The sequence below is a fragment of the Eutrigla gurnardus genome (genome assembly GCF_963514095.1).
Source record: "Eutrigla gurnardus genome assembly, chromosome: 7".
Lineage (NCBI taxonomy): Eukaryota > Metazoa > Chordata > Actinopteri > Perciformes > Triglidae > Eutrigla > Eutrigla gurnardus.
This window is the reverse complement of record NC_139921.1, coordinates 6,506,323-6,519,162: the sequence shown is the minus strand read 5'-3', so window position 1 is coordinate 6,519,162 and position 12,840 is coordinate 6,506,323. Positions and strand designations below refer to the sequence as shown.

At 43.0% G+C, this 12,840-nt stretch overlaps 1 protein-coding gene across 2 annotated transcripts in view; it reads left to right on the top strand.

Annotated features, from left to right (window-relative positions):
• Positions 1-12,840, top strand: part of trappc12 (trafficking protein particle complex subunit 12) — a gene marked incomplete at its 5' end in the record, with an annotated part of 39,347 nt that overhangs the window by 200 nt on the left and 26,307 nt on the right. The window contains 2 exons of one of the 2 annotated variants that reach the window (XM_084013991.1): positions 270-1,588; positions 5,935-6,051. In XM_084013991.1, the coding sequence (XP_083870117.1) occupies positions 287-1,588; positions 5,935-6,051 (1,419 nt within the window). The remainder of the gene's footprint in view (positions 1-269; positions 1,589-5,934; positions 6,052-12,840) is intronic. The other variant, XM_084013990.1, reaches the window with a different exon arrangement.

The following is a 12,840-nucleotide window of genomic DNA, read 5'->3' as shown; positions in this document are numbered from 1 at the left end:
TCAGCTATGTTAGCGGACGACAGCCAACCGGCTAATGTAGCATTAGCAAGATGACCAGTTCCAAACAGAAAGCCATCCTCCGGTATCTCCGGTAACGGCTCCGTTGTGACAGCATGAATACATGACTCAATGTTGACTCAATACTCAATAGCGTTAACTTATAATGAAAGGAAGTGAGGACTAAGAAAATGCTTCACAGTTTTCTCCAATGACGAATATCACTGTTGACAGTACGTCTGAAAGGTAATGTCATTTATTGCTGTGTTGAGTTGCCAGGAGCAGTAAGATGGATAGTGGGGATGCTCCTGCTCAGCGGCCAGTCACCTTGGACATCACAGTGGATGATTTAACCAAGGAGGGCCCCGACCCTCCGGAGCCAACCACCAGCCAGACCCCTTCCAGAGACCTTGTTGTTCCCCAGGAAGACAGCATCGACCTGGGCGGGGAGTTTGCCACCCCCCAGGAGGACAGCAGCGCTACACCTTCAGTGAGCCTGATGGACAAGCTCAATGATCAGATGATGGAGAGCGTCATGATTTCTGACTCGCCTAATAACAGTGAGGAGGACGATGTGGCTCCCATGGACTCCTTTCTGGATGCAGGAGAGGAGGAAGAGAACGCACAGGAGACATCAGGCGACAAAGAGGAACCGAGTGAGATTGGACAGAATACGACTGAGATTGAAGTTTCAGTCGAGGAACAGGAGAAACGCGGCCCTGTGGAGAAAATGGACGAGGAGCAGTCGGACGCACAAGAGGAAGTCACAGCTGTTTTTTCACCTCAAGGTGATGCACAGAGCCCACTTGATCTTCAAAGTGTGGAACCAGCACCACAAGAGGTTAAAGAAATAAGCCCAAAAGAGGAACCCGTGCCAGTGTGCACCATATTCAGCCATGGAACCCAGCCCAAGTCTCTGGTACCGGATGGCTTCCAGCCCACCCTCATCAAATCCCCCAGCTTCAGCATGGGAAGTGGTAGTGCAAACAATGAGGCAGTGACCCCCAGCAAGCTGACGGCCCCCCTCGTGTGCCAGCCCAGCCCCAGCCTGAGTAAGTTCTTCACTGACAACGGACAGGTCAACCCAGCCTCGGACTTCTTTGACTCCTTTACCGTCCCCTCCAACTTCATCTCGGTCTCAAACCCAAATGCTGAGATCCCTCCCGGCCCCAACACAGCGGCCAAAGCCCCCACCCCAGAGCGCCAGCTCTCTTCCACCTCCTCCTCTATCTCCACCCCTGGGGGAACTCTCGACTCTGGTGCTCCCACCCCTAATTCGATGTTTGGCCCTGCCCCTACTGAATCCACTGCCAAGGCCCAGCCTCCTCCACCTAAAGCAGCCACAGCTCCAACCGAAGCCCCAACCACTCAGCCGCAGCCCTTCAACCAGCTCCAGGCTGTGTTCTCGGGCAGCGATGATCCATTTGCGACAGCGCTGAGCCTGAGTGAAGTGGACAGGCGCCATGATGCCTGGCTACCATCTGAGGAGACCAGGAAGGTGTTAATCTCTGTGGCCACCCAGCAGTACAGCCCAGCCTATGTAGAGACCAACAGACCCACCATGCCTGGACTCAAGTTCGACAACCTTCAGGTAGGACAAGCACTAGTACAGCTAGGGTTGCAAAGGGGCGGGAAATTCCCGGTAAATTTCCACGGGAACTTAAGCTTGGGAATTTTGGAAATATTCGATATTTGGAAACTTTCCATGGAAATAATGGGAATTAATGGGAATTTAGGGGAACTAACTGGGAATATATTATATCCAAGCATAAATATGAACAGAAGTCATAAGAAACATCCATACAAAATGTTTTCAACAGATATTTCAACAGATTTATTTGAAAGTAGAACAGAACATGTTTTAATTAGTTGTTTCATGGGTGAAGTCAGACACAGGAATGTTAGGTTCAATATACCATCTCCCAACCCCACTCATTAAAAAATGGAATGGAATGTTCCCATTCATTGTCTATGTAAGAAGCCGTCCAATGCCGTCGCGGAGCGGCGAATTTCGAGAGACGGAGGGCCGCCTCCCACAAGCTCTCGAAAATCTTTGAAACTGACCGTTGTCGATTTAAAATAAAGACAGATTCAGCAACTGCATAGCTTATTACTCTCCTAAAATGTTTTCAGAAACACATTTTAGTTAACTATTTCCATAAAATAAGAGGGAGGTGGGAGGCTGCGAGGGGAGAACGATACAAGCTCGGAGGAGCACAGAGGGGAGGGGTGTGTGTGTGTGTGTGTGTGTGTGTGTGTGTGTGTGTGTGTGTGTGTGTGTGTGTGTGTGTGTGTGTGTGTGTGTGTGTGTGTGTGTGTGTGTGTGTGTGTGTGTGTGTGTGTGTGTGTGTGTGTGTGTGTGTGTGTGTGTGTGTGTGTGTGTGTGTGTGTGTGTGTGTGTGTGGCTTTTTTCAAACCTTTCAAATCGTAGACTAGAGCTTTAATAAAATAAATATATTTCCCCATAATAGCATCAAAACTTACTTCACTTTGTTTAGTTCAGAAGCTCAAATGTGTGCCTTCAATAGTCTTTGTGCTTCAGGCTCAAAAGTGTGGTCCAGTCTTCTAGTGTTCTTCTGTACATGTGATGGAGGCATGCACAGTGCCAGTAGGGGGCGTGGTCTCAATAGCCATGCACTAAGCAGTGTGCTCTGTGCATGTGGTTGAGGAATGGCATGGATATTCAAGTGTATTTGAATGGCATCTGTTTGTTTTAGTCAAGATTATGCTACAAAATAACTTTCCTCAGCTATATTCAAGTCCCCTTTGAAGAGCCAACCATCAATTAAAAAAAATCCCAGTTTATTCCCATTAATTCCCATAAATTCACATGGAAAGTTTCCACTTGCCCTAAGTACAGTGTATCATGTTGAAAGCCTCCTCTTACAGTATGTGATTCAAAACAGTATATAAGTTGGAGATGGAGATGAATGTCTTGTTTTGAAAGGGCACTCCACCAGTGTTACAATTGAGGTTCACTTTGCTTATTATGGCTACTACTAGAAGACTGGCAATGCATTATCAAGCGCCATTCATCAAGGGGCCAAAAGAACACGGTCACATGAACGAGAAATGGAAAAATGCTGAAAAGCAGTTGTGTCAGCTCTGATTTGAGGCACCCGAGATACGTTGATGTGGTAAAACTCTAAGTGATGCTGCTGATGGACAGTTATTGATGACAGATAGCTTGAGTAGGAAGCTGCTGCAGTACAGCCATACAGTATGGCAGCATCAGACTGTCATCTCCAAATACATCTCAGCCTGAAGATCAAACAGCTGGCTATCAACAGAGTGGTCATTACAACATGTAACGTAATGATGCCTGCTGACTTAATCAAATGTATAGGTAAGCAGTATCCGGCCTGTGGTCATTGATCCACTTGAATGGGTTAAGGATGAAGGGTCATGACAGCTAACCAGTTAAACATTTACAAAGGTATCACTCAGGTTCAGGTAAAATACAAATAAAGAAATGTTTGCCCTGTATCTAATTAACAAATGTGTTAAATAAGATATTTAAGAAATAAATGCAAACAAACTTAGTTTCACAACCCCTATTTTACATTTTGTGAAGGACCCACTTGTACTTGTCTGGTAGGCCCTTCAACACAGGGAAAGTAAAAAAAAATGTTCTATAGAGTTGCATCATGGGAAATGTAGGATCCAGTTTTGGAGCTTGACACATCATCTTTTGCAAGGCTCCCTACGTTGTGGAAGTGCAGTAGTAAATCATTGAAGTAGTCCTTTAACATAAGGAGAACACATACTACTGAAACCAAAGCTAAAACAAGGCTTAATATTAGTTATCAATGATTATCAAGCTATGACTTGACTCATTGTTAGACACATCTGTTTAAATTAAATAAATGTGTCTTCCAATGATTGACTCCCAAGGTGATATCAGAAACAAGAATTATTATAATCACTATGATATTTAAAGGTCTACAGACACAATACCTGCTGAGAATCCTTGCCATCTTTGCTAGATTAAACAATCATGTAAATTTTCAAAATTATTGCTGATTAATTTTGAGAGGATTGCTTCATCAAGTAATGAATAAATTGTTTGTGCTCTAATGATATTAGCTTTGGTCACAACACTCAGCTCTAATCAGAAGGCTCCAAGGTGACAACCTTTATAGTAATAATGGAAACACTTACAAGGCATTTTTTGTGCATTATTTTGTGCATTATTTTTAAAGATTGCTGGGATATGTTAAAAAAAAAGCCTATGATCTATTATGGCAATAAATATATTAACATAGAAATAGAGCAGCCTTAGGCTCCACCTTGATCATCCTGATTTGATTTACAAATTTTAACAATCTACAATATTCACAGAATGACAGTGGTTTCAGTCAGAACTGCTCTGGCACAGCAGCTAGTGTGGAGACGGTTGTCACTTCTCTATAAGCACATGTATACACGCAGCCTTCCTGGGCTCTGCTGTCACCATATCATGTTAATGTCTCATAAACATCCTCTGAGCTCCTTCAACAGCAACATTTATCCATAATAACGACCCCTGATGAAACATCAGTTCACTTATTTATTCAATTGAATCTTAGGATGTACGTCCACCTCCCAGCTTGGATTGTGTTCATTATCCCCTCATTGTGTTTGAATGCGTGCTTGAATAAATGAATAAAAATCAAGGCTCTTTTTACCGTCATCTTGTTTTTTTGCCCACTAAGAGTCAGTTTTCAGCAAACAAATTAGATCCACTCTAAAGCTGGATTAAATAGCATTTTCTGCAGTCTGCTTTTTTGGTCCATTCCTGTTTGGGCTGAATAGTGTTTCACTGATTATTATTCTGTACAAATGTTTTTTTTTTTTTTTTTGCTCACTTTGACCACTTAAGAATTTATAAAAATGATCAAATATCCCACCAGTATTCCACATTAAGACAGAAAGACCTCCAGGAACACCACAGAAGAAGGCAGTCTGTGATTTGGTGTCTAAAACCGTTGAGATTTCTGTAAGAATTGCATTTTTTGACAATTGGATGGTGAGCACTTCTGTTCTGGAAACTGCTCAGAAACCCCCTTATTCTCAATTTACAACCAAGAAATTGGTGCTCATTGTCAGCTTTCCGGTCATAACCAATTTTTGCAATTCCAAGATTGTTGTTAATTTGGAAATGCTCCAATACACCAAGAATAGGTGACAATAATACTCTTCACTGCATCTAAAAACTGCTTGGTTTTTGCCTAAACTACATGGGATTAGCAAAAAGAGGGTATATCTGTAAAGGAGAGACTTTTGGATACCCATAGAATCCATTTCCATGTCTTAAAGTGATGGTTCGGAGTAAAATGCACCCTAGGTAATTTCCACCATGACATCCAGCCAAATACCCCCTTGGAAGCTGCTAAAGCTACCGCTGTTGCGTAGACGGCACTTCCGTGTTTACCCAGCTTCTTCTTTGTTGGTGTTCACAAGTTTCACGCGAGAGTATGAAGAAGTTTCGTGTGAAACTTGTGAACACCAGGGGGTATTTGGCTGGATGTCATGGTGGAAATTACCCAGGGTGCATTTTACTCCAAACCATCACTTTAAGGTAAAAGTCAAGGTCCCCTCGAAAATCACCATACCAGTTAATTCTTGCCAACATTTACCCTAACTGTGGAATGTTATTCTGCCTCCTCCCAGACAAGCCGTCATGGCATAGTTTGCATATTCTGCCATCTAGTTTCATATGATGTCCCTCTAGTTCACTCTAGCTTTAAGACTGAGCTACAGCCTCTTTAAGGCGGTAATGTCGGCCAGGTCTCAGAGGGTTAATGAGAGTAACTACTGATCTGATATATTTAATACTGCAGGTTGTATTCAGGTTGTTGCATCTCAGTGTAAATACCGACATGAGAATGCTGAGGTCTTTTACTTGTGCACTTCTTACGGTCTGTTGCATGATGTTAATTGTGTGTTTTGCTGCAGGGTGACGCCGTCAAAGACTTGATGCTTCGTTTCCTCGGAGAACCAGCAGCCATGAAGCGCCAGGTCCTCACTGCCAACTCTGTGGAGCAGTCCTTCACAGGCCTCAAACGCCTCATCGTAAGTCACCCACTCTACATTTTGTGCATGGTTTCCATCTATTTGTTCATGTTCAATTTTGAGGCTCAGAACATCATTGACTGTGTGTCCTTGCCTTTACTGTTGTAGTATAGTCATCATTAGTTTGGCTTTGGTGCTCGTTTGTGCTCATTTACATCGTCTTTGCATGATTTGCAAGTTTAGATTAGTCTGAGTCTTGGTTTCGTCGGTTACGAGTCAGACAAAAATATGTTTTAGTAATTTGCATGCAGGCAGTTAAAATAAAATCTAAGCATATTAGTCAAATATTAGCGAAAGGTTAATGTAAATATTAAGTAATGATTATTTTCTGAAACATCATTGGTTGAATGACACTAATCTCGAGAAGATGCAGCGTGTGCTGACCACAAATATCTGCTGTGAGTGGAGAAGGGTTGGATGACAGCATCGGCCAAGTTCGGGTCACTCGTGGAAGGACCCGCTCATCACTGAAACAAACAACTGTAATAAACAGCAGTTCTATTTGATAACAGTGACATTACACATCACACTTTTATTCTGTTCACTGGACCCAAACATAGATGATTCACATCAGTTGATGAGCCTCCAAATCAAACCTCATGTTGTCATCGGCATTTTCCCGCTGCCTTTTTCTACACAGCATGTCCGGGAATCCATTTTACAAACTTAGGAAAGAATTTGAGACAAACTTAATACCTGTGGTGATGCATGCCCTGTGTCTGTTTCTACACACTGTCAGCAGACGTTGAGAGACGCTCTCTTGTTGCTTTGTCATTATTTTCTACTTATTATTACTGAATTACTGTATGACCAGTGTCTACACTTTTTATTTCTTTGGCTGTATACAAATGTTTTTGTAAATATATGTATATGCTATGTTTGGACATCCCAGCGGAAGATGAAGGGCTCTAATAAGAGGAGTTTAGTGTGGAACTGGACTGTAGTGCACCTGCAAAGGCCATGAACAATCTAGTGTATCTCATAATTCCAGGTAAGGTGTTTAATGGAATAAGAATGATTAGAGATTTCCCAAGCTGACTCTAAGGACCAGGTCTGGGCTGATCCAGGACCGGTCTGGGCTGATCCAGGTCCGGGTCTGGGCTGATCCAGGACTGGTGTGGTCTAATAGAGCTTGTTGGCTAAAATAAAGCCGATCAAATCAATTCTTCCTTTTCTGAATTTGACTGCCCCCCTCAGCCTTGTAGTACTGCAGCCAGATGCTACAATGTGGGCTGTAGTGCACCAGTGATTGACCCGACTATCCAGACACTATCGTGGATCTGGATAAAAAACACTCACAATAAGTAACATTTCTATTATCAGGATCATTGTGAATATCATCATGAGTGACTTGACATCATGGTGGAAAAGTGAAAGTTACAGCCTGATTTAAGAAAATACAGGATGTATCATGTGATTTAAAAAAAACACACAAACATACATTCTGTTCTTGCGGTTTAGATGCTTTGAAAAAAATTATAATGGAAGGGAAACCTCTGATTTTCAGAAACTGCATCCACATTCTGGCAAATTCCACGATATCCCACCTTCACCACCATCACACCATCACCAATCACCGTTCCGTCCGTGTTTTCCACACCATGGAAATGATAGGTTCCTACGCATACTGCAGCGGTTGCTTTCTGCTGCTTTCATTAACTCCCTTTCTGAAGGTAAATGACAAAACCACCTGCAGGTTATAACAGCTTAACATCCTGCGGTTTGTGCAGCGTGTCTGACCTTCTGGCAGTCGGCCTGTACTTTCACCCATTCTACTGAAGCTGTTGGGTGGTCAGGCCTCACCCGACTGAAAACAGCCAATCATTCGTCTCCTTTCTCCTCATATTACATTCTCATGCTATTCTTCTGCCAAGCTTAAAAATGCCTGTCTTTGTTTGTGACCGGCAGTCCCGCCTCATTCCCCTTCCTGCTGCCATCCATCTCTCTATCCATCTATCTCTCTATCCATCTCTCCAGACCTCATGCGTTCCCTCCATCATCATTTCTGACCCACAAATGACCCTGGGAGACAGTTGTTATTTAAAACATATGCACAGCAGCAGCAGACGCTGTGGTGGAGAGAGGGAAAAGAGGAGGGGTGGAGTGGAGAGATGGAGAGGTGGAGATCCACCCGACTCACAAGTTCTCTTCCCCTGCTGTGCCCATGTATTATGCATGGGACTGCTGTGCATATTTCAAGGGCCTTCTGGACTTGGTGTATATATACACACACACAAGATGGTACTTTCAGCTTGCAGTCAACTGCACTATATGGTGTAGGTGAATGTGTGTGTGTGTGTGTGTGTGTCAGAGGATCATACGCTGTCTGCCAATTGGTGTGGGTGGCTCCCTGGAGCAAGAGGCAAAAGAAAGGGGAGAGACAGTGAGCCAGGAAGGTAACGTAGGCCTACAGGAGAGATGTCAAGGAATGACAAGCAAAGAAAGAACTGTGTGTGTGTGTGTGTGTGTGTGTGTGTGTGTGTGTGTGTGTGTGTGTGTGTGTGAGTGTGTGAGTGTGTGAGTGTGTGAGTGTGTGAGTGTGTGAGTGTGTGAGTGTGTGAGTGTGTGAGTGTGTGTGTGTGTGTGTGTGTGTGTGTGTGTGTGTGATGGAGGCAGAGGAGGGCTTCACCTGGCCCTCAGCACACACTCCGCTACCGTGGGTTTAAATCTTGAGACTCATCTCATTTGATGTCTTCATCATCATCCGAGTTATTTATTTGGTGATAATAAAGTGCTGGAGCTGGGGTGGGACAAAACGTTGGAACATTCTCTAGCAGATGGATGGATGGATGGATGTCATGGTATTATTGGTTATTTTGTAATTTAATTTGGCATATTGATGTTTAATATAGTTTTAGCATGTTGATCAATTATATGATTTTATGCTGATTATTTTGTTGCTCATATACAGGCCGAACTTTTGACAAGAGTCAAAATGTAGCAATATATAATCTATCTATCTATCTATCTATCTATCTATCTATCTATCTATCTATCTATCTATCTATCTATCTATCTATCTATCTATCTATCTATCTATCTATCTATCTATCTATCTATATATATATATATATATATATATATAATATGTGCTCTCTGTGTGGGTGTTTCACCGAGGGCTCAGCTCCTCCACACACACACACACACACACACACACAGTCATGTGGAAGAGGCCATCTGAGACGGCTGGTGTAGTTCAAACTACACAACTTTAGCCCTGAATTTCCACTCACCAATAGCTTTTGGAGGTTCCCATCAAAAGCCCCCAGATCAGAGGCTAATTGGCGTTGGCCCGGCGCTCGCTGTTCGAAGACGCGAGACGAGAGGCTCGCCGATGCATCACCTAGCGGGCTAAATATCTGACCTGTCGGGCAGCTACAGCTAATGAGAGCACAAGGCACGCGTTGAGGGAAAACTTGAGGGGAGAGGTCACCTCGTAGTCATTCAAATTCAACACTGACAGCTTCATTTAGTGACTCCATGCATTATTTTTCAATTAGTGCCCTTCTATACTTCCATACTACTGGCATCAGTCTCAGCTTTACTTTGTGTTTACTGCTAATTAGGAAGTATAAGCAGCATACTTATACATATACGGTTAACCTTATCATTGTTAGCACACCAACTTTAGTTGTACATACAGTAAGTACAGCGTCACACAACTGCTAGCTCTGTTGTGGTCTGTACTCAGCCTAAGTCATGTAGATGCACAGAACTTAACGTTTCTGTTTGCATTTCCACATCTGTGTTGCTCGTGGTCTTATGTGTCATTTTTAATAGCATTACAAATGTGGGGGGAAGGCTTAGATTTTGCCTCTGTGATATATTCCGCTTCATGCCTCATGCCTACAGATTAGCACATGATGTCATCAGACATGACCAAAGACTTTTTTTTAAAGCAAGTAAAACCTGTATGACTTGAGACTCGTGATCCCCGAAAAGAAAATTCTCTTTTCACTCCCCTCGTTTTCTCGCTGGGAGTCCAAAGGTCAGAGCAGCTCTGTTGCTGCTCTTTGAGATTCAGTGCCTTGTTCAACAACACTTCAATAAGGCTGGTTATTGCCGACACAGAAGCTTGAACCCGGGGCTGCTCGCTGAAGGACAACCTCTCTACTCATGGCATCACCTAATGAGGAGCCAACAAATCCTGCTCCCTAATAATTAGGAGCTCTGTTTGTTCTTAAAGAGGGATGCACCTACTTCTTTTACAGACCAAGTACAAGTAGTTACATTCCCAAATATTAGCTGAACTAATTGATGCAGTGGAGACTTATTGTGAAAGTAGTCCACATCAATGCACACAGGCGAAGTTGTATCAGAGTACTTTTATGAATATGATTACACAATACAGTATCGGGGGTATTTGTGCATCCCTAGTTCACTGGACCTGGATCCACCTGGCTTCTGTTGTGAAGCAGTTAACCTAGTTAGCTTCATAATTCAAGTGTTGAAGTAATCTCACTAGCAAATAGCATTGGGAGCGACGGTAGGGACGTTAGCATCTATTTTACTCGCAAAACTAGCTATTGAGACCATAAACTCATGTTTACAATGTTTACAGAGGTAATACATCAAGTGAGAAGAAGGGTCATTTTCTCTGAGACTTCTATACAACCAGACATCTGTTTGCAACCAGAGGAGTCGCCCCCTGATGGCCAGTAGAGAGAATTCAACTTTAAGCCACTTTGAAAGGCTTTGGCTTCACTTTTGGGAACCGGAGGTGACTCTTGATCAGAGCAGGTTTTGTTGACATAATAATCACTGACTGAGTCACTCCCAAGACTGAATGAATCACACACCATCTGCCTTCTCCATCCACGACCATATCTACTCGAATTCATATGATTTAATTAGCAATACATTATGAAATCTACTAACTTGTAGGACAAGTTACAAACAAAGCTGGTGATGTAGCTCATTGGCTGGGAGGGGAGGTAGATTTTTGATGTGCCCTAGCAGAACATACATGTAAACACACACTTAGTCACACATATACACAGGGAAGTTGACATTTCAGTAAGCATGTGGCCATTGTTGTCAAGAGAGCTGATCAGTGTGTATGTGATCATATTCACGAAATTTTGATTTCAGAGGTGGGGGGGACACAAGTATTTTTAATGAAACTCTTTCAGTTCACTGTTTTCTAGTAGTAGTGCTATTGCTTTTTTGGTTTGACTGGTTGTAAATCACATAGCAAAACATTATCACCCAATTCTAATCCAATAGTAATAATAACAATAATAATAATAATACATGTTATTGATCAGATTATTGAGAGCTTTGTAAATGATGAGGAGGATCTTGAAGTGGATATGCTGCTTTATTGGGAGCCAGTGAAGGTGTTGCAGGATGGGTGTAACGCCTTTCTTTGAGTAACTTACACTTTGACTTCTAAAGAAGTCTCTTATGTCCACTTTTCTTTTTTTAGACATCCTGGCTGCGTCTAATTACCAAACACACACATGGACACCGATTCAAACGTTAATGTAAATAAAACCTCTGATATTACAATCCTTCTAGCGGACGTGAACTAACTTCCAGTAGCGGACTCCTGTAGGACTCCTGACCGCAGACTAGCAGACCGTCGGTGTGCAAGATGGAGTGACAGCGGGGACGGCCAATCACACAAGAAACGGCAGAGCCAATCGAGGAGCTTGTGGGCGGTCTAAACTAAGGGAAACAGGCTTCAGTTTGAGCAGCCGTTTTCCGCTTGGTCCTAGCGCTTGACGCGTCTCTGTTTAATATAGCGTAACATTGTTTTTGGACGGTAAAAAGTGCAGGGGACCAAAACAGCCTTTTGAAAAAGTGCAGGGGACATGTCCCCTGTGTCCCCCCCCCCCTAAATTACGTCCGTGATCATATTCACATGTCGGGGTATCAAGTACTCTACATGTATAAACACATTTTAGAATATGTTTGTGGTCCGCTGTGGTCTTCCTTTGTCTACGTCCCTTTGTTTGGATGAAGATAGTTCATAGAGCTTTATTGTAGTGTGTGTGTGTGTGTGTGTGTGTGTGTGTGTGTGTGTGTGTGTGTGTGTGTGTGTGTGTGTGTGTGTGTGTGTGTGTGTGTGTGTGTGTGTGTGTGTGTGTGTGTGTGTGTGTGTGTGTGTGTGTGTGTGTGTGTGTGTGTGTGTGTGTGTGGTAAAGCTCTGCTATGAGCTGGCAGAATGAGTCATGCTGCAGAGCCAGAGTGTGGCTGCGCCCACTGCCACCACACACTCCCTCCATCCATACATGCATACACACACACACACACACATGTGCTCTGATTACACAAACTAATTTTATAACACACAAGCCTTAAAGAGTAACGAAACCTCAAACCCCCTTTCCAGCTGATGCATATGGGTATTTAGTCGTGATGGGTTCAGGTCCAAATCTTGACATTTTAGTAAAAGTAGTTGAATTCTATATATCGTGTTATAAATATGCATAGGGACTGCCTCCTACTGGTTTAAACCAGGCAATACAATTCACTTGTGCTATTCACTGATCTGGAGCCAGGTGATGTATATGGAGGAAGCTTTCGTCACCAACCAATCACCACTCCTGCTATTAAACCAACATCTCCTGACTTTGCAGACTGTGGATAAAGGAGTATTAGTGAAGATTAATTTTGAATGTCCAAGGTGGAGGCTCTTCAGCCCAAACTGTAGGGTTTAGTTCCTCTCTCACCTCTGTGTTTCTATGTCTCTCTCCCATCATGTGGTGAATGTGGACATTCTGTCTCTCAATACTTATTTCTGATGATCCAAACCCCAAATGCACTGAACTCACAGGAAGAGAA